General features: G+C 47.2%; 1 protein-coding gene across 3 annotated transcripts in view; it reads right to left on the bottom strand.

The window, feature by feature from the left end:
• Positions 1 to 10,448: 10,448 nt before the first annotated feature.
• Positions 10,449 to 23,112, bottom strand: part of SYPL2 (synaptophysin like 2) — a 31,203-nt gene continuing 18,539 nt past the window's right edge. For all 3 annotated transcript variants that reach the window (XM_069945435.1, XM_069945434.1, XM_069945433.1), the window contains 4 exons: positions 21,878 to 22,008; positions 19,642 to 19,840; positions 16,417 to 16,608; positions 10,449 to 10,838 (listed from right to left, as the gene is read on the bottom strand). In XM_069945435.1, coding sequence (XP_069801536.1) covers positions 10,707 to 10,838; positions 16,417 to 16,608; positions 19,642 to 19,840; positions 21,878 to 22,008 — 654 coding nt within the window. In that variant the 3' untranslated portion in view covers positions 10,449 to 10,706. The remainder of the gene's footprint in view (positions 10,839 to 16,416; positions 16,609 to 19,641; positions 19,841 to 21,877; positions 22,009 to 23,112) is intronic.

Raw genomic sequence — 23,112 nt, 5'->3', positions numbered from 1 at the left:
TAATGGTGCGTTTACACACGCAGATTTATCTGACAGATTTTTGAAGCCAAAGCCAGGAACAGACCATTAGCAGGGAACAGGTCATAAAGTAAAGACTGAGATTTCTCCTCTTTTCAAATCCATTCCTGGCTTTGGCTTCCAAAATCTGTCAGATAAATCTGACTGTGTAAATGCACCATCAGAGTGCTCGCTCGCTGCAGCTTATCCCTTTAAGATCAAAGGGGTTGGCCCTGATTTTCCATCGCAGTCGAACCTTATGATCATCTGTCCATGGTGGTTCAGAACGGCCCCATACACACTAGACTCATGGCTGAATCCGCACACAATAGTCTACAAGCAGCGCTTCTCACATCAGTCCTCATGGCCACCAACAGGTCATGTTTTGAGGATTTCCCATACAAAGATACCTGTGATAATACCTGATGCACTGAGTATAATGATATCACCTGTGATAATACCTGATGCACTGAGTATAATGATATCACCTGTGATAATACCTGATGCACTGAGTATAATAATATCACCTGTGATACAATCTGATGGGTATAATTATATATCACCTGTGTGTACCCTCTGTATATACTGACAGCAGCTTCCTGTGTACTCACTGTATATACTGACAGCAGCTTCCTGTGTACTCACTGTATATACTGACAGCAGCTCCCTGTACTCACTGTATATACTGACAGCAGCTCCCTGTGTACTCACTGAATATACTGACAGCAGCTTCCTGTACTCACTGTATATACTGACAGCAGCTCCCTGTACTCACTGTATATACTGACAGTAGCTCCCTGTGTACTCTCTGTATATACTGAGAGCAGCTCCCTGTGTACTCACTGTATATACTGACAGCAGCTCCCTGTATACTCACTGTATATACTGACAGCAGCTCCCTGTGTACTCACTGTATATACTGACAGCAGCTCCCTGTATACTCACTGTATATACTGAGAGCAGCTCCCTGTGTACTCACTGTATATACTGACAGCAGCTCCCTGTATACTCACTGTATATACTGACAGCAGCTTCCTGTACTCACTGTATAAACTGACAGCAGCTCCCTGTACTCACTGTATATACTGACAGCAGCTCCCTGTGTACTCACTGTATATACTGACAGCAGCTCCCTGTGTACTCACTGTATATACTGACAGCAGCTCCCTGTGTATTCACTGTATATACTGACAGCAGCTCCCTGTACTCACTGTATATACTGACAGGAGCTCCCTCTGTACTCACTGTATATACTGACAGCATCTACCTGTGTACTCACTGTATATACTGACAGCAGCTCCCTGTACTCTCTGTATATACTGACAGCAGCTCCTTGTGTACTCTCTGTATATACTGACAGCAGCTCCCTGTGTACTCACTGTATATACTGACAGCAGCTCCCTGTGTACTCACTGTATATACTGACAGCAGCTACCTGTGTACTCTCTGTATATACTGACAGCAGCTCCCTGTACTCTCTGTATATACTGACAGCATCTACCTGTGTACTCACTGTATATACTGACAGCAGCTCCCTGTGTACTCACTGTATATACTGACAGCATCTACCTGTGTACTCACTGTATATACTGACAGCAGCTCCCTGTGTACTCACTGTATATGCTGACAGCAGCTCCCTGTGTACTCACTGTATATACTGACAGCAGCTCCCTGTGTACTCACTGTATATACTGACAGAAGCTCCCTGTGTACTCACTGTATATACTGACAGCAGCTCCCTATACTCTCTGTATATACTGACAGCAGCTCCCTGTGTACTCACTTTATATAGTGACAGCAGCTCCTTGTGTACTCACTGTATATACTGACAGCAGCTTCCTGTACTCTCCGTATATACTGACAGCAGCTCCCTGTGTACTCACTTTATATACTTAGAGCAGCTCCTTGTGTACTCACTGTATATACTGACAGCAGCTCCCTGCAATCCCTGTATATACTGACAGCAGCTCCCTGTAATCCCTGTATATACTGACAGCAACTCCCCGTGTACTCACTGTATATACTGAAAGCAGCTCCCTGTGTACTCACTGTATATACTGACAGCAGCTCCCTGTGTACTCACTGTATATACTGATAGCAGCTCCCTGTGTACTCTCTGTATATAGACAGCAGCTCCCTGTACTCTCTGTATATACTGACAGCAGCTCCCTGTGTACTCACTGTATATACTGACAGCAGCTCCCTGTGTACTCACTGTATATACTGACAGCAGCTACCTGTGTACTCACTGTATATACTGATAGCAGCTCCCTGTCTACTCTCTGTATATAGACAGCAGCTCCCTGTACTCTCTGTATATACTGACAGCAGCTCCCTGTGTACTCACTGTATATACTGACAGCAGCTCCCTGTGTACTCACTGTATATACTGACAGCATCTACCTGTGTACTCACTGTATATACTGACAGCAGCTCCCTGTACTCACTGTATAAACTGACAGCAGCTCCCTGTGTACTCACTGTATATACTGACAGCAGCTCCCTGTGTACTCACTGTATATACTGACAGCATCTACCTGTGTACTCACTGTATATACTGACAGCAGCTCCCTGTACTCACTGTATAAACTGACAGCAGCTCCCTCCCTGTACTCTCTGTATATACTGACAGCAGCTCCCTGTACTCTCTGTATATACTGACAGCAGCTCCCTGTACTCTCTGTATATACTGACAGCAGCTCCCTGTACTCTCTGTATATACTGACAGGAGCTCCCTGTGTACTCTCTGTATATACTGACAGGAGCTCCCTGTACTCACTGTATATACTGACAGCATCTACCTGTGTACTCGCTGTATATACTGACAGCAGCTCCCTGTGTACTCACTGTATATACTGACAGCAGCTCCCTGTGTACTCACTGTATATACTGACAGCAGCTCCCTGTGTACTCACTGTATATACTGACAGCAGCTCCCTGTGTACTCACTGTATATACTGACAGCAGCTCCCTGTGTACTGACTGTATATACTGACAGCAGCTCCCTGTGTACTGACTGTATATACTGACAGCAGCTCCCTGTGTACTGACTGTATATACTGACAGCAGCTCCCTGTGTACTCACTGTATATACTGACAGCAGCTCCCTGTGTACTCACTGTATATACTGACAGCAGCTCCCTGTGTACTCACTGTATAAACTGACAGCAGCTCCCTGTGTACTCTCTGTATATACTGACAGCAGCTCCCTGTGTACTCACTGTATATTCTGACAGCAGCTCCCTGTGTACTCACTGTATATACTCACAGCAGCTCCCTATACTCTCTGTATATACTGACAGCAGCTCCCTGTACTCACTGTATATACTGACAGCAGCTCCCTGTGTACTCACTGTATATACTGACAGCAGCTCCCTGTACTCACTGTATATACTGACAGCAGCTCCCTGTGTACTCACTGTATATACTGACAGCAGCTCCTTCTGTACTCACTGTATATACTGACAGCAGCTCCCTGTGTACTCACTGTATATACTGACAGCAGCTCCCTGTTTACTCACTGTATATACTGACAGCAGCTCCCTGTACTCACTGTATATACTGACAGCAGCTCCCTGTGTACTCACCAGGGTCGGACTGGGCCATCGGGTCCGGTGGGCCCCGAGCAGGAGTAGGCCCCGCCCCCCAGTCAGGGAACACGCAGCGGGGGCCCCCGGCCCCCCGTGCTCCTGGGGGGCCCACTCAGCCTCCGATTGCCGGCCCGCACCTTCCCTTTTAACTGCAAGCGATCGCAACGATCGCTTCCAGTTAAATCAAGCAGTGTTCCCATTGACAGGGCGAGAAGCCATAGGCTTCCCGCCCTGTCAATCACGCTTGTGACCGCAAGCAGCGTCTTGCTTGCGATCACAAGCGTGCCGGTGCCGCTGCCACCCGGACAGATGAGCAGCTGCTTTTCCCAGCAGCGTCATCCCCACTGAGCTCTGTGCGCGGTCCGGCAGCTGGGACTTCCGGTTCACGTAGCGCATACCGGAAGTCCCAGCCGCTGCGGCGCACGCGAGCTCAGTGTTGATGGTGCTGCCCGGGACCAGGAGCTGCTCATCTGTCCGGGAAGAGAGGATAAGAGACGCGCGACCGGCGGGGGAGCGTGGTGACAGGTGAGTTGGGTTTTGTTTTCTTTTTTTATCATAGGGGGGAGATGGACAACATGGGGGGGCTGGCTATGGGGGAGATGGACAACATGGGGGGCTGGCTATGGGGGAGATGGACAACATGGGGGGGCTGGCTATGGGGGAGATGGACAACATGGGGGGGCTGGCTATGGGGGAGATGGACAACATGGGGGGGCTGGCTATGGGGGAGATGGACAACATGGGGGGGCTGGCTATGGGGGAGATGGACAACATGGGGGGGCTGGCTATGGGGGAGATGGACAACATGGGGGGGCTGGCTATGGGGGAGATGGACAACATGGGGGGGCTGGCTATGGGGGAGATGGACAACATGGGGGGGCTGGCTATGGGGGAGATGGACAACATGGGGGGGCTGGCTATGGGGGGAGATGGACAACATGGGGGGGCTGGCTATGGGGGAGATGGACAACATGAGGGGGCTGGCTATGGGGGGAGATGGACAACATGGGGGGGCTGGCTATGGGGGAGATGGACAACATGGGGGGGCTGGCTATGGGGAGATGGACAACATGGGGGGGCTGGCTATGGGGGAGATGGACAACATGGGGGGCTGGCTATGGGGGAGATGGACAACATGGGGGGGCTGGCTATGGGGGAGATGGACAACATGGGGGGCTGGCTATGGGGGAGATGGACAACATGGGGGGGCTGGCTATGGGGGAGATGGACAATATGGGGGGGCTGGCTATGGGGGAGATGGACAACATGGGGGGGCTGGCTATGGGGGGAGATGGACAACATGGGGGGCTGGCTATGGGGGGAGATGGACAACATGGGGGGGCTGGCTATGGGGGGAGATGGACAACATGGGGGGGCTGGCTATGGGGGAGATGGACAACATGGGGGGGCTGGCTATGGGGGAGATGAACAACATGGGGGGGCTGGCTATGGGGGAGATGGACAACATGGGGGGGCTGGCTATGGGGGAGATGGACAACATGGGGGGGGCTGGCTATGGGGGAGATGGACAACATGGGGGGGCTGGCTATGGGGGAGATGGACAACATGGGGGGGCTGGCTATGGGGGAGATGGACAACATGGGGGGGCTGGCTATGGGGGGAGATGGACAACATGGGGGGGCTGGCTATGGGGGAGATGGACAACATGAGGGGGCTGGCTATGGGGGGAGATGGACAACATGGGGGGGCTGGCTATGGGGGAGATGGACAACATGGGGGGGGCTGGCTATGGGGGAGATGGACAACATGGGGGGGCTGGCTATGGGGGAGATGGACAACATGGGGGGGCTGGCTATGGGGGAGATGAACAACATGGGGGGGCTGGCTATGGGGGAGATGGACAACATGGGGGGGCTGGCTATGGGGGAGATGGACAACATGGGGGGGGGCTGGCTATGGGGGAGATGGACAACATGGGGGGGCTGGCTATGGGGAGATGGACAACATGGGGGGGCTGGCTATGGGGGAGATGGACAACATGGGGGGGGCTGGCTATGGGGGGAGATGGACAACATGGGGGGGCTGGCTATGGGGGAGATGGACAACATGGGGGGGGCTGGCTATGGGGGAGATGGACAACATGGGGGGGCTGGCTATGGGGGAGATGGACAACATGAGGGGGGCTATGGGGGAGATGGACAACATGGGGGGGCTGGCTATGGGGGAGATGGACAACATGGGGGGGCTGGCTATGGGGGAGATGGACAACATGGGGGGGCTGGCTATGGGGGAGATGGACAACATGGGGGGGCTGGCTATGGGGGAGATGGACAACATGAGGGGGGCTATGGGGGGAGATGGACAACATGGGGGGGCTGGCTATGGGGGAGATGGACAACATGGGGGGCTGGCTATGGGGGAGATGGACAACATGGGGGGGCTGGCTATGGGGGAGATGGACAACATGGGGGGCTGGCTATGGGGGAGATGGACAACATGGGGGGGCTGGCTATGGGGGAGATGGACAACATGAGGGGGGCTATGGGGGGAGATGGACAACATGGGGGGGCTGGCTATGGGGGAGATGGACAACATGGGGGGGCTGGCTATGGGGGAGATGGACAACATGGGGGGGCTGGCTATGGGGGAGATGGACAACATGAGGGGGGCTATAGGGGGAGATGGACAACATAAGGGGGATATCTATATTGAAGGACAACATGAGGGGGCTATATATATGGGGGATGGACAATATGGGGTGCCATTTATAAGGGGGACAACACAGGGGAGGTCATCTATAATGGGGACAACACAGAGGGGACCATATACTGTAAGGGATGTATGTATATATATATATATATATATATATATATATATATATATATATTTACATACATACTAGAGATGAGCGAACCTTTGATCATACTGGAGTCCATCCGAACCCAAACTCTCAGCATTTGATTAGCGGTGGCTGCTGAAGTTGGATAAAGCCCTAAGGCTATGTGGAAAACATGGATATAGTCATTGGCTGTATCCATGTTTTCCAGACAACCTTAGGGCTTTATCCAAGTTCAGCAGCCCCAGCTAATCACATGCCGAATGTTTGGGTTCGGATGGACTCGAACCCGAACCCGGTTCACTCATCTCTAATACATACATAGTGTCAGGGCTGCCTACTAAAGAGGGTGTAAAGGGGCCAATACAGATGTGCAGTGTGTATAGAGATGAAGATGGTGTCGGAGTGAGGAGCCTAATATGTCTGTCTGGCAGATTCTGTGGCTTCGTGGCTCGGAGAAGTTCTCATAATGGCCCAGGGCAGATGGAGAAGAAGATGAAAATGGAAGAACTCCGATCAGAGAAGACGTCCCCTGTGAGTTACCTGATATATTTGCACTGTAATGTATATGGAGTACAGAACCTGTGTACAGCTGCATCCACCTCTATATGACTGGATGAGATGATGGTGATCTGTGTACAGTGAATCTTATTCAGTAGCAGTGTTAGTGTGTTAGTCAGTATGTGGTGGTGTTAGTCAGTATGTGGTGGTATTAGTCAGTAGCAGTGGTGGTGTTAGTCAGTATGTGGTGGTAATATTTGTTGCTTGTATTCCGGTACTGTGTTTTATTGGTCTTAGTATACTGGATTTGGTCAGTAACAATATAGTGATGGTATTGGTTGTGGTGTGGCGGTAATATTTCCCCCTTGTATACTGGTATTATTGGTAATATTGGTATACAGGATTTGGTCAGTAACAGTATGGCGGTAATATGTATGTGATAATATTTCCCCCTTGTATACTGGTATTATTGGTAATATCACTCTCAGTATACAGGATTTGGTCAGTAACAGTATGGCGGTAATTGTGGCGGTAATATGTCTGATTATAATATTTCCCTCCTATATACTGGTATTATTGGTAAAATCAGTCTCAGTATACAGGATCTGGTCAGTAATAGTATGGCAGTAATATGTGTGGGGATATTTCCTGCCCTGCTGATTAGCAATCATTTGCAACCCTACACTGCCCCATATCACACTGTGTTAATGTTACCATAGATAAGTGCGGTGGCTGAAGGGTGGGCCCCAAGAATGATTTCCCCTGGTGGGCCCAAGGCACTCCAGTCCGACACTGGTACTCACTGTATATACTGACAGCTGCTCCCTGTGTACTCACTGTATATACTGACAGCAGCTCCCTGTACTCACTGTATATACTGACAGCTGCTCCCTGTGTACTCACTGTATATACTGACAGCAGCTCCCTGTACTCACTGTATATACTGACAGCTGCTCCCTGTGTACTCACTGTATATACTGACAGCAGCTCCCTGTACTCACTGTATATACTGACAGCAGCTCCCTGTGTACTCACTGTATATACTGACAGCAGCTCCCTGTACTCACTGTATAAACTGACAGCAGCTCCCTGTGTACTCACTGTATATACTGACAGCAGCTCCCTGTACTCACTGTATATACTGACAGCAGCTCCCTGTGTACTCTCTGTATATACTGACAGCAGAGAAAAATAAACACCCCCTCCTCGCCTAACACACTGCCTCCTGTGACACCTTTAGGCCTGCTGCTTAATACTCTGCTCCTTACCACCTGAGAGTCAGACTTGTAGATAAGCATTATATAATGTCTGGAGTTCCCCTTTAATGCCAATTGTAGTGACTGACATGAAGATCTACCTTCCTTTCTGTTGGCGGTTATGAGAGTGATCTAATGGCTCCCTGACATCTTTGAAGCAATGGTCGGGATAGAGAATAATAGAGCTGGGGCTGTTACTGATGAACTTCCATATTCTAAATGTCTGGTTCCTTTTTAAATGTTTTGTAGTTTTGAAGAGACCAGTGACAGCGCCCTCCTCTATTGTGGCAGCATTGTGACTGGCAGGCTGACAGGCAGGCAGACAAAGAGCTCTATTACACAGATTATTTGAAGATTATTGAAGCCAAAGCCAGGGATGGATTTAAAAAGAGCAAAAATCTTTTGACGGGGTGATCTGGACATGTTTGGGGGACAGTCCTGAGGCTCTGGTCATTGGGATCAGCTTCTATCATTGGATGATGGCGCTGTACTCTACTCCTTCTGCCACAGTCCGGGTGAACGGCATCCTTTCCGACAGCTCCATCACTCACAATGGTACGAGACATTAGGGCTCTTCCTACGTACCATACACGACCAATCGGACCTGTGGGACATCCAAGTGGGGGACGATACCCACGGAGTAGCCGCATACCCCGACCACCTACTGTTTTTTATTTTCAGTCCAGTTTTCTTTTTACCGATGAGACGCTTTATGACTCTTTTATCTAACTTTAAAATTAATTTAGCAAAATCTGAGGCCTTTAACATCTCTTTGCCCCTGGACACGGTCTCCCCCTCTGGTCTTCCTTCGGGATCTGGCGGTCGTCTAGAGCGTAAATCTCGCTGTGAGTCTGTCAGGTCCTGGCAGTTCACAGTCACTACATACTCGCAGCTGTCTGAACGACCGGCTCCCGCTCTGTATACATTACCTCTCCTCGCTGCACGGGGTCCCAGCGTACTGCTCTCCCGCCCGGCCAATCAGTGTGTTGCCCAGCGGCAGCCACTGATTGGCCGGGCGGGAGAGCAGGACGTGCAGCGAGGAGAGGGAATGTATACAGAGCGGAGCGGGAGCCAGGCGGCAGCAGAAGGGGTTAAGGGGCCGGCAGAATTACATACATGCAGAGGTCGTTCAGACAGGTGCGAGTATGTAGTGACAGTGAACTGCCAGGACCTGACAAACTCACAGCGAGATTTACGCTGCAAGTCTGTACGTGTGAACACAACCTTAAAGGGGTTATCCAGAGTTAGAAAAACATGTCCACTTCCTTCCAGAGACAGCACCAGCACCAGACTCAGGTCTTCAGGTCAGGTGCGGTTTGCAATTAAGCTCCATTTACTTCAATGGAACCGAGTTGAAAAACTGCAGCCATACTGGAGACAAGAGCGGTGCTGTTTATGGAAGAAAGTGGCCGTGTTTGTCTTACACTGGAGAACCCCTTTAATTATCTGGGTATCTAGTCCTCAACTGATTTGAAAGACCTACCTAATTTCCAGCCTATCCTGGCCAAAATTTGAACTTTATGTAGCAATTGGAGTAAGGTGACCTTTACATGGTTTGGCCAGTGCGCCATTTATAAAATGCATCTCTTGCCAAAACTGCTGTATGTCTTTCACTCAGAATAAATGTATCTAAGGATTGAAGACACCTGCCTCAAAAGAACCGAACAATAATGGCGGTGCTGCCCTCCCAGACCTACACACATATTACCTAGCCCCAACCAGAGAGGTAGGTTGGTCGCGCTCCACCTCCGTGAAGCCATGGGTGGCATTAGAGCAGTCATTTAGCAGCATCCCCCTTGGATTTGATGTCTCTGCCTGACCCAGCTCCCCTCCTGCTTAAGTGGAAGATCTCCAGCTTGCTTGGACCGCGGACGAACATCTTGACCCTAGCACATAAAAGCTCAGTGCTCCCGCTTTCAGGAAGCAGGGTAAACAATCTAGCAGCTGGTATCGAGTTCCGGTTAAGCTCCATGCAATTTGGCCTGGAGTCAGATCCGACCTGCTGTCGATGTGGTTCCTGCGCCGAGGAGGAAGGTAAGAGACATCCTATAAGAGACATCCTACAAGAGACATCCTATGAGAGACATCCTATAAGAGACTTATCTTCATCCTCTGTGTCTCCTGTGCATTAGGGACATATCAGCAGGTTAGACAAATCTTCCCCTTTAATGCCCCACTTTCTATATATGACTTGTTATGTACGTCTTATTGTCGGGAGAGCAGATCTTCATTGTTGTTTTTTCTCTGTAAGAAAAAGTGGTTTAAATAAAGAATTTATTTAGAAAAAAAAAATGTGAAGGAAAAGTGGACATCATTTTAATGAATAAATAGCACCGGGGGAGGTAACAACTTCTAGACAAATCAAGGACTTGGAAAACAGAAAGATGGAAAAAGTATTGTATTGGAGTGGATAGTTTGGTTGTTTCTTTTGGTTCTAGGTGACATATCACCGGCATCAAAGTACTGAGCAATAGTAAGTAAAGACAGGACAGAGTCTGGTGAGAAGTCCACTCTAATGACCAAGTAGATTCACAGTCAGAGGACGACCTGGTGACATGGATGGGCTCACTGGAGATGTTCCACCTCCCCGCGCTCCACAGACTCCTCTTTGCCGGCTTCCTGCTTGTTCCATGCAGTTTCCTTGAACACAAACCATGCGTTGGCCGTCCAGAGCAGAAAATTCAGAAATCCAAAGAGCTGTCGGAAAAAGCAACAAAAGATTGTAAGTGGTTGTAAAGATCATGCCATGTGGTGTTCATCTTCTACCCTACATATATGTGCAGGTAAGAGGATTAGGGGTATTTCCATCTCAGCTAATATAGTAGGGGAAGTGATTTCTGATATAGCTAAAGGTATAGCCAGTAAGAAGAGGGAGATCCCGCTGTATACAGCTCTAGTGACATCACATCTGGAATACTCTGTCCAGTTCTGGAGACTTCACCTACAAAAGGATATTGATAAAATAGAGCGGCACTAAAGAGGGCTACAAAAATGGTGGAGGGTGTGAGGCATAAGACATATCAGGAAAGACTGAAGGATTTAAATAAGCAGTTCACAAAAATACTTTATAAGCCCCCCCACTAGGCGCTGGCACGTATACTTACCGCAGGTGATCGATGTCCCACGCCGCTGCTTTGTTCTGGTTCCGCTGCGCTGTTCAAACCCGGCGCGCTCACGTCAGCTGTGACTCCTCTTCTGTCTCCTGTGAAGGAATGCCGGGAGCGCGTGATTTCCGGCGTTCAATCACAGGAGACAGGAGAGGGATCACAGCAGAGGATAACGTGAGCGCGCACCGGATTCATACGGCGCCTTTGGACCGAACAAAGCAGCAGAGCAGGTAGCCGATCACCTGCAGTGAGTATATGTGACTAGCGGGGGGGGGGGGGGGCAATAACATTTTTTGTGGACTGCTTCTTTAAGGCTATGTTCACACAAAGTAATCGTATGCGCTCCGGCCGGCATCCCATACGGCGCCGGAAAAAACTGACAGGTCAGTTTTCTGAGGCCGGAATTCAGTGAATTCCGCCCGCAGAAAGCCCTGTCAGTGCACACAGTGAAGCGAGCGGCTCTGGGTGCTCGCTTCACTGTGGGAAGCTCTGATGCTAGCGCGCGCTGATGCACCAGCATCAGAGCTCTGCGGCCGGACGGATCATCCGGCCGGTATTTAAGTATCGGACGCGATGATCCGGGCACAGACCGGCCGTTCCGTGACCCGGCCGGGGTCACGGAACGGCCGGTCTGATACAGTGTGTGAACATAGCCTGAATCTGTATAGTCTAGAGCAGTACTTCTCAATTCCAGTCCTCATAGCCAACAGCAGTTGATGTTTTGAGAGGTTTGCTTAGAAGATAAAACTATACTCAGAACATATGTCCCCATAGCCAGATATACCCCCCTGTAGCCAGTAATATGCCCTCATAGCCAGAAATACCCCCCCATAGCCACATATACCCCCCTGTAGCCAGTAATATGCCCCCATACAGAGAAATACCCCCCATAGCCAAATATACCCCTCAGTAGCCAGTAATATGCCCCCATAGCCAGATATACCCCCACCACCACCACCAGTAAAATGCCCCCATAGCCAGATATACCCCCCCATAGCCTGTAATATGCCCCCATAGCCAGATATACTCCCTCAGTAGCCAGTGATATGCCCCTATAGCCAGATATACCCCCCCATAGCCAGTTATATAATCCCATAGCCAGATATACCTCCCTCTATAGCCAGTGATATGCCCCCATAGCCAGATATACAACCCCATAGCCAGTAATATACCCCCATAGCCAGAAATACCCCCACCCCCATAGCCATATATACTCACTCAGTAGCCAGTGATATGGCCCCATAGCCAGATATACTCCCTCAGTAGCCAGTGATATGGCCCCATAGCCAGATATACTCCCTCAGTAGCCAGTGATATGGCCCCATAGCCAGATATACTCCCTCAGTAGCCAGTGATATGCCCCCATAGCCAGATATACCGCCCCATAGCCAGTTATATAACCCCATAGCCAGATATACCTCCCCCCATAGCCAGTAATATACCCCCATAGCCAGTAATATACCCCCATAGCCAGATACACCCCCCATAGCCAGTGATATGCCCCCATAGCCAGATATACTCCCTCAGTAGCCAGTAATATGCCCCCATAGCATTCCTCCGTGCTGTTAATTGGCCCAAGGCAAAAGGACCCTAACTCCACCATGGTCCGGAATACAACTATACACATACATATAGATAGCTGTCATCTCTCCCCAATCCCAACCAAGCAATCTATGAAGATGGATCTCAGACAGAGAAGAAACAAATGATACATTTAATATATGTACAATGAACTTTGCACATTCTAAAAAGTAAGAGCCCTATTACACAGAGCGACAATCTGCTGGTTATCTGGCTGATTCAGCAGATTATCGCTCCGTGTAATAAAGTCAATGATAATCAGCTGATCATGTCTTTTGGTCCTGACCTAAATCATTATCTGCCGAGTGCAAATCACTACATGTAATAGTGACACATGGCTACGTGTAATAGTGATACATGGCTACGTGTAATAGTGATACATGGCTACGTGTAATAGTGATACATGGCTACGTGTAATAGTGACACATGGCTACGTGTAATAGTGACACATGGCTACGTGTAATAGTGATACATGGCTCCGTGTAATAGTGACACATGGCTACGTGTAATAGTGATACATGGCTACGTGTAATAGTGATACATGGCTACGTGTAATAGTGATACATGGCTATGTGTAATAGTGACACATGGCTACGTGTAATAGTGATACATGGCTACGTGTAATAGTTACACATGGCTACGTGTAATAGTGATACATGGCTACGTGTAATGGTGACACATGGCTACGTGTAATAGTGACAGATGGCTACGTGTAATAGTGACACATGGCTACGTGTAATAGTGATACATGGCTCCGTGTAATAGTGACACATGGCTACGTGTAATGGTGACACATGGCTACGTGTAATGGTGACACATGGCTACATGTAATAGTGACACATGGCTACCTGTAATAGTGATACAGGCTACGTGTAATAGTGATACATGGCTCCGTGTAATAGTGACACATGGCTACGTGTAATAGTGATACATGGCTACGTGTAATAGTGACACATGGCTACGTGTAATAGTGATACATGGCTACGTGTAATAGTGATACATGGCTACGTGTAATAGTGATACATGGCTACGTGTAATAGTGACACATGGCTACGTGTAATAGTGGTACATGGCTACCTGTAATAGTGATACATGGCTACGTGTAATAGTGATACATGACTACGTGTAATAGTGATACATGGCTACGTGTAATAGTGACACATGGCTACGTGTAATAGTGATACATGGCTACGTGTAATAGTGATACATGGCTACGTGTAATAGTGACACATGGCTCCGTGTAATAGTGATACATGGCTACGTGTAATAGTGACACATGGCTACGTGTAATAGTGACACATGGCTACGTGTAATAGTGACACATGACTACGTGTAATAGTGACACATGACTACGTGTAATAGTGATACATGGCTACGTGTAATAGTGATACATGGCTACGTGTAATAGTGACACATGGCTCTGTGTAATAGTGATACATGGCTACGTGTAATAGTGATACATGACTACGTGTAATAGTGACACATGGCTACGTGTAATAGTGACACATGGCTCCGTGTAATAGTGATACATGGCTACGTGTAATAGTGACACATGGCTAAGTGTAATAGTGACAGATGGCTACGTGTAATAGTGACACATGGCTACGTGTAATAGGGATACATGGCTACGTGTAATAGCGACACATGGCTACGTGTAATAGTGATACATGGCTACGTGTAATAGTGACACATGGCTACGTGTAATAGTGACACATGGCTACGTGTAATAGTGATACATGGCTACGTGTAATAGTGATACATGGCTACGTGTAATAGTGATACATGGCTACGTGTAATAGTGACACATGGCTACCTGTAATAGTGATACATGGCTACGTGTAATAGTGACACATGGCTACGTGTAATAGTGATACATGGCTACGTGTAATAGTGATACATGGCTACGTGTAATAGTGATACATGGCTACGTGTAATAGTGATACATGGCTACGTGTAATAGTGATACGTGACTACGTGTAATAGTGACACATGGCTCTGTGTAATAGTGACACATGGCTACGTGTAATAGTGACACATGGCTACGTGTAATAGTGACACATGGCTACGTGTAATAGTGACACATGGCTACGTGTAATAGTGATACATGGCTACGTGTAATAGTGATACATGGCTACGTGTAATAGTGACACATGACTACGTGTAATAGTGATACATGGCTACGTGTAATAGTGATACATGGCTACGTGTAATAGTGACACATGGCTACGTGTAATAGTGATACTACGTGTAATAGTGACACATGGCTACGTGTAATAGTGATACATGGCTACGTGTAATAGTGATACTACGTGTAATAGTGACACATGGCTACGTGTAATAGTGATACATGGCTACGTGTAATAGTGATACATGGCTGTGTGTAATAGTGATACATGGCTACGTGTAATAGTGATACATGGCTACGTGTAATAGTGATACATGGCTACGTGTAATAGTGACACATGGCTACGTGTAATAGTGATACTACGTGTAATAGTGACACATGGCTACGTGTAATAGTGATACATGGCTACGTGTAATAGTGATACTACGTGTAATAGTGACACATGGCTACGTGTAATAGTGATACATGGCTACGTGTAATAGTGATACATGGCTGTGTGTAATAGTGATACATGGCTACGTGTAATAGTGATACATGGCTACGTGTAATAGTGATACTACGTGTAATAGTGATATATGGCTATGTGTAATAGTGATACTACGTGTAATAGTGATACATGGCTCCGTGTAATAGTGATACATGGCCGGCAGCTGATGAATGTGTAAAGAAAATAATAAACTGCATACATTACCTCCCCAGTATCTTCCTGGCTTGTCCTCTGAATTGACAGGCCGCTCAGCCAATCCCTGAGTAGGATAGGACCACCGTGGCCAGCGTGGAGAGGTAAGGTATACAGTTTATTATTTTACACTTTTAAGCTATGTTCACACTACGTAACAGACCGGCCGTTCCGTGACCCCGGCCGGGTAAAGAACGGACATGTCAGTTTTGTTCCGGCGCCGCATGGGCTCCCGGCTGGAGCATGTACGATGTGTGTACGCTCCGGCCGGGATCCCATTCAACATAAAGCTAAGTCACACACCGCAAAACTACGGCCGTAGCTAATGATATATATATATATACAGCCCTTGCTGCACGACTATCGAGTGGTGTAATAGTCTCAGTACATGAGCTCGGATTTAGCAGATTGTCGCTGCGTTACTTATCAGGCCATGTAATACTGTAGTGCTGTAGTGTAGCTGTACCCTATGTGCTCAGCTGTAAATCCACTCCTGGCTTTGTCACGGATTCACAGTGGATTTCATCTTGAGCATTACAAATGGTGAATCCACAGTGAACGTCCAGTGAATTCACGGACACGCTGCAGATTTACAATGCTCCACATTTAATCTCTGTATCGTGTGGATAAGGTTTTCTATTGTCGTCCACAAAACACACTGTGGATTTTCACTATTAACATTCTGTTTGGGAAACGTAGCATCTCCAGCTGTGTGAATGCAGCTCTATGGTTTCCTTCCCAGGTACAGTACAGTGAGCAGTGTAGAATCCATTGTACTCTTACCACAGAGATATTGGCGAGGCCATAGAATGGGGTCACACCGGCCGTGCATTGGGCGTTTTCCCGCTGGCACACTGGCATTGAGGAAAGGATGCTAGATGGGTGGGTCGCCAATTTCACGTCCATGAGCCCCTTCCCCCATGCTGAAGCAGCTACAAGCCACAAGAAGGCAAAGACACCTGTCACACACAAATCCTGCAAAATGACATTAACATAATGAAAGCCATTGATACTCGATAAACACAATAGTAATATACAACATAATATATAAATGTACAGAGAGATCAAACCTTTATCTCCAGATACTCTGCATTACCCATGCTCTGCATTACCTATACTCTGCATTACCTATACGCTGCATTACCTATACTCTGCATTACCTATACTCTGCATTACCCATACTCTGCATTACCCATACTCTGCATTACCCATACTCTGCATTACCCATACGCTGCATTACCCATACTCTGCATTACCCATACTCTGCATTACCCATACGCTGCATTACCCATGCTCTGCATTACCCATGCTCTGCATTACCCATACGCTGCATTACCTATTCTCTGCATTACCTATACTCTGCATTACCCATAATCTGCATTACCCATTGTCCATACTCTGCATTACCTATACTCTGCATTACCTATGCTCTGCATTACCCATGCTCTGCATTACCCATGCTCTGCATTACCCATACTCTGCATTACCTATACGCTGCATTACCTATACTCTGCATTACCCATACTCTGCATTACCTATACTCTGCATTACCTATACTCTGCATTACCCATACTCTGCATTACCTATACTCTGCATTACCTATACTCTGCATTACCTATACTCTGCATTACCTATACGCTGCATTACCTATACTCTGCATTACCCATACGCTGCATTACCTATACTCTGCATTACCTATACTCTGCATTACCTATACTCTGCATTACCTATACGCTGCATTACCTATACTCTGCATTACCCATACGCTGCATTACCTATACTCTGCATTACCCATACTCTGCATTACCTATACTCTGCATTACCCATACTCTGCAATACCCATACTGTGCATTACCTATACTCTGCATTACCTATACTTTGCATTACCCATACTCTGCATTACCCATACGCTGCATTACCCATACGCTGCATTACCCATACTCTGCATTACCTATACTCTGCATTACCTAAAATCTGCATTACCTATACTCTGCATTACCCATACTCTGCATTACCCATACGCTGCATTACCCATACGCTGCATTACCCATACGCTGCATTACCCATACGCTGCATTACCCATACGCTGCATTACCCATACGATGCATTACCTATACTCTGCATTACCTATACTCTGCATTACCTATACTCTGCATTACCTATACTCTGCATTACCCATGCTCTGCATTACCCATGCTCTGCATTACCCATGCTCTGCATTACCCATGCTCTGCATTACCCATACTCTGCATTACCTATACGCTGCATTACCTATACTCTGCATTACCCATACTCTGCATTACCTATACTCTGCATTACCTATACTCTGCATTACCCATACTCTGTATTACCTATACTCTGCACTACCTATACTCTGCATTACCTATACTCTGCATTACCTATACGCTGCATTACCTATACGCTGCATTACCTATACTCTGCATTACCCATACTCTGCATTACCTATACTCTGCATTACCCATACTCTGCAATACCCATACTGTGCATTACCTATACGCTGCATTACCTATACTCTGCATTACCCATACTCTGCATTACCTATACTCTGCATTACCCATACTCTGCAATACCCATACTGTGCATTACCTATACTCTGCATTACCTATACTCTGCATTACCCATACGCTGCATTACCCATATGCTGCATTACCCATACTCTGCATTACCTATACTCTGCATTACCTAAAATCTGCATTACCCATACTCTGCATTACCCATACTCTGCATTACCCATACTCTGCATTACCCATACGCTGCATTACCCATACGCTGCATTACCCATACGCTGCATTACCTATACTCTGCATTACCTATACTCTGCATTACCTATACTCTGCATTACCTATACTCTGCATTACCCATACTCTGCATTACCCATACTCTGCATTACCTATACTCTGCATTACCTATACTCTGCATTACCCATGCTCTGCATTACCTATACTCTGCATTACCTATACTCTGCATTACCCATACTCTGCATTACCCATACTCTGCATTACCCATACTCTGTATTACCTATACTCTGCACTACCTATACTCTGCATTACCTAAAGGCTGGGTTCACACTATGTATATTTCAGGCTGTATATTTCAGTCAGTATTGTGGTCCTCATAGCAACCAAAACCAGGAGTGGATTGAAAACACAGAAAGAATCTGTTCACACAATGATGAAATTGAGTGGATGGCCGCCATTTAACAGTAAATAACGGCCATTATTTCAATATAACAGCCGTTGTTCTAAAATAACAGCAAATATTTGCCATTAAATGGCGGCCATCCACTCAATTTCACCATTGTGTGAACAGAACCTTTCTGTGTTTTTAATCCACTCCTGGTTTTGGTTGCTATGAGGACCACAATACTGACTGAAATATACCTAGTGCGAACCCAGCCATACTCTGCATTACCTATAGTGTGCATTTCTTATATCGCGCATTACTTATACTGTACATTACTTATACCACGCATTACATATGATGTGCACTACTTATACCATGCATTATTTATACTGTGCATTATCTATAATGTGCATTATTTTTACTGTGCATTACTTATACCGTGCACTACCTATACCATGCCAAACTTTGTTCCTTAAAATCAACTGGTATCAGAAAGTTATATAAATTTGTAAGTTACTTCTATATAAAGATCTCCAGACTTCTAGTACTTATCAGCTGCTGTATGTCCTGCAGGAAGTGGTGTATTCTCTCTGGTCTGAAACAGTGCTCTCTGCTGCCACCTCTGTCCATGTCAGGAACTGTCCAGAGCAGGAGAGGTTTTCTATGGGGATTTGCTGCTGCTCTGGACATTTCCTGACATGGACAGAGATGGCAGCAGAGAGCACTGTGTCAGACTGGAGAGAATACACCACTTCCTGCAGGAACCAGCACCACTATGAACAATTCTTTGGGCCGTATCACTATGTTTCCTAATTCTCCTCCCTTTAGTTTCATTCAGTTCACTAGGCCATTCTTCCCACTTACCACAATGGGCACTCTGCGTATTTGAGTGTATCGTTCATGGAAGAGCAAGTAAATTGCCAATGCAAGCATGGAATACAAGAAAGCAAAGACTGAGAGAGTAACAAAGAATTCAGCCGGAGCCGAGAAATCCCCGGAAAGGTGCAAAATCCGACTCTCAGTATCCCCACAGACTGGCATCTCATAGCGCTGACGATACAGCCTGAGGACATGAAAAGAGAGAGAAGCAAACATAAGAGAATAGGAAGACATAGTACATAGCCAGAGCTGCAGCACTTCTTACTCTATAAGCTTGGATACATTAAAGGGGCACTCCAGAGAAAAAGAAATGTGTTCAGATCACATTATACAGATATTTACTTCTATCTAAAAATTCTCCAGTCTGCCAGTACTTATCAGCTGCTGTATGTCCTGCAGGAAGTGGTGTATTCTCTCCAGTCTGCCACCTCTGTCCATGTCAGGAACTGTCCAGAGCAGCAGTGAATCCCCATAGACGGTGGACAGTTCCTGACATGGACAGAGGTGGCAGCAGAGAGCACTGTGTCTGACTGGAGATAATACATCTCTTCCTGCAGGAAATACAGCACCAATGAGCCCACATCAGAACTCTGCGGCTGCAAAGATCATCCGGACGGTACTGCAGTACTGACCGGGATGATCTTTTCAGAGACCAGCCGGGTCACGGACCGGCCGGTCTCTTACATAGTCTAAACATAGCCTTAGAGCTCAGCTAAGATGTTCGGGATCTATTTGATGAAGATCCGATTTTGTTGTTTCCACTGACAACCCGTAATATCCAGAATACAGCTTGCAACTATAATTTAGGATCAGTACATGATAAATAATAAATGTATACATTATTTACACTAATCTGCCAAAACATTAAAACCAGCTCTGGCTGTGAAGGCATCAGCTTCATCACAAGATATCTGAAGGAGTCCTATGGTATGTGACATCAGGGGATTCGGCTTTTTCGGACGATTATCGCTCCATGTAATAAATACAACGATCAGCCGATGACAACGATCATCGGCTGATCGTTGATATAGGTTCTGACCTATTTTTGTCGGGCGCCGACCGCGCACCGCTATGTGCAATAGCGGTGCGCGGCCGGCGACTGACGATATACATTACCTATCCACCTTGCAGGGCTGCTCCTGCGCTCTTCTCCCCGGGTCCTGCGTGTTCTAGCTTCAGAGTGGCCTGTCAGCTGACAGGCCACCCAGCCAATCACAGGCCGCGGCGGCCCCGGCCTGTGATTGGCTGAGCGGCCTGGAGAAGCGGAACGCAGAAGCAGCCCTGGAGCATGGATAGGTAATGTATGTAGTTTAAACAAGGGCTGCAAGGACATCGGTAACGAGTAATAGGCCCAGTAAACGAGCGACGATGTAGCAGATCGCTGCTCGTTTACAGGTATTATCAGTCCCCCATCGGCCCGTGTAATACCACCCATAGGCTGATATTTACTGACGTCGGGTCAACTCCATGAACTCATTCTAATGGTCATCAAACCTGAACATTTTTGCATTGTTGCAGGTCCGGTTATTGTGCTGAAAACCAGGCGTTCTGTGTGTGAATAGCATTACCATGCAGGGGTGTACTTGGTCTGCAATGTTTAGCTAGTCTGCACCCGTCACATCCGCATTAATACTACAGCCCACAATTTCCCAGCAGACATTGCTTTCTTCCCATAATACATCTTGGTCTATTTTTTGTCTATTTATTTATTTCAAATCAACTGGTTTTAAAAACTTATATAGATTTGTATTTTACTTCTGTTAAAAAAATCTCCAGTAATCTTTAGCTGCTGTATGTCCTGCAGGAAGTGTTAAATTCTCTCCAGTGTGACGCAGTGCTCTCTGCTGCCACCTCTGTCCATGTCAGGAACTGTCCAGAGCAGGAGAGTTTTTCTATGGGGATTTGCTGCTGCTCTGGACAGTTCCTGACATGGACAGAGGTGGCAGCAGAGAGCACTGTGTCAGACTGGAGAGAATACACCACTTTCTGCAGGACATACAGCAGCTGATAAGTACTGGAAGGAGAGTTTTAAATAGAAGTAATTTACAAATCAATATAAATTTCTGACACCAGCTGATTTCAAAGAAAAAAAATTTTTGTTGGCGTACCGCTTTAATGTTATGAGTGATGTGTATATATGTGGAGGGGACAGGGACATATTCTATGATGATGGGCAGAAATAGCTCTGGATATTTTATTCCGGCAAATGCCAAGATGTTACCTGAAAGGGTATGAGAAAGGCACGGAGATGAGATCTGTGTCTGTCTGTGTATCCGACACCTTACACATCACCACTGCCGCTGTCTCTGCGACGAAAGAACCACAAGTTCCAAAGGCAAAGACGGCGAATAGCTGGAAAACAAGAAATTACTGTAAGATGGAGGGATCCGGAATGAGATATCATCTACTAAACGGGACATCTACAAGATGATTGACGGATTTCCTATATATCACACAATGTCGCTGGCACTGTGCTGCTGCATCCGCTCTCGCGTCCTGGTGTGGGGGCCGGTGTGCGGCGGTGTAAGGACGGGACGGGGGGTTACACATCTCTAGAGACAATCCAAGCCCTGGAGACGTGTGTGACCTCAGAGGGAGACATAGAAGGGAGTAAAAATGGATATTTACTAGAGTCCAAGAACCTGTCACCGCGCTTCATTCCCCACGTCTACAGAAGTTGGATACCGCCATAGGAAGTCCTGGAAAACACATCTACAGCTACAGGCCATAGGCTGCATTCACCAGGACTCCCTAGGGCGGCGACCACCGGGGGTCCGGACCACCAGAGTGACATCAAAGCCCGATCACCGCTCTCAGATTGGTGGTCGGGAACCTAGACAATGTCAACACTACAGGGAGAGAAAGGCGCCAAACTACAGAAGAAAGCAATTCTGCTACAGGACAGCGTCTGCTGAGTAGTTTCTTTTGCATTCTCTGTCACCTAACAAAAGTTTAACGTTAGGGCCTATAACAAGGAGCGATAAAGTGCTGGTTATCAGGCTGATTCAGCAGATTATGGCTCCGTGAATAGAGACAGTGATCATCGGTTGGTCGTTTCTTTCCAGGTCTAAAATCATCGAGCATCAGAGACGGCCAACAGCTGAAGATTGTAGGGTAAAATAAGAAAGTATTTACTCACCTTCCCTGCTGTCTGTAGCTCTGTCTTCTGTCCCCTTTTGGTCCAGTCTCTGCACTGACAGGACCGTGGCCAGTGATTGGCTGAGCAGCCTGTCATTGCAGAGACAGGAACAGAAGACCTGCAGAGCTGCAGAGGCCAGGGAAGGCCGAGAACACTGGGGAACATGGTAAAGTGAGTAAATATTTTATTATTTTATACAGACCTCCTCTTTCTCTCTAGGTCTGTATTTTATACGTTCTCTCATTTCTATGTGGCTGGCACTCCTCCTTGTAAGACCCATGTGACCCTAATTAGCAGGAAGCACCTGTGCACATATG

The sequence above is a fragment of the Dendropsophus ebraccatus genome, chromosome 11 (genome assembly GCF_027789765.1).
Source record: "Dendropsophus ebraccatus isolate aDenEbr1 chromosome 11, aDenEbr1.pat, whole genome shotgun sequence".
In the NCBI taxonomy this organism is placed as follows: Eukaryota; Metazoa; Chordata; class Amphibia; order Anura; family Hylidae; genus Dendropsophus; species Dendropsophus ebraccatus.
The sequence above is the reverse complement of the archived record's forward strand: the minus strand, read 5'-3'. Positions and strand labels throughout refer to the sequence as shown.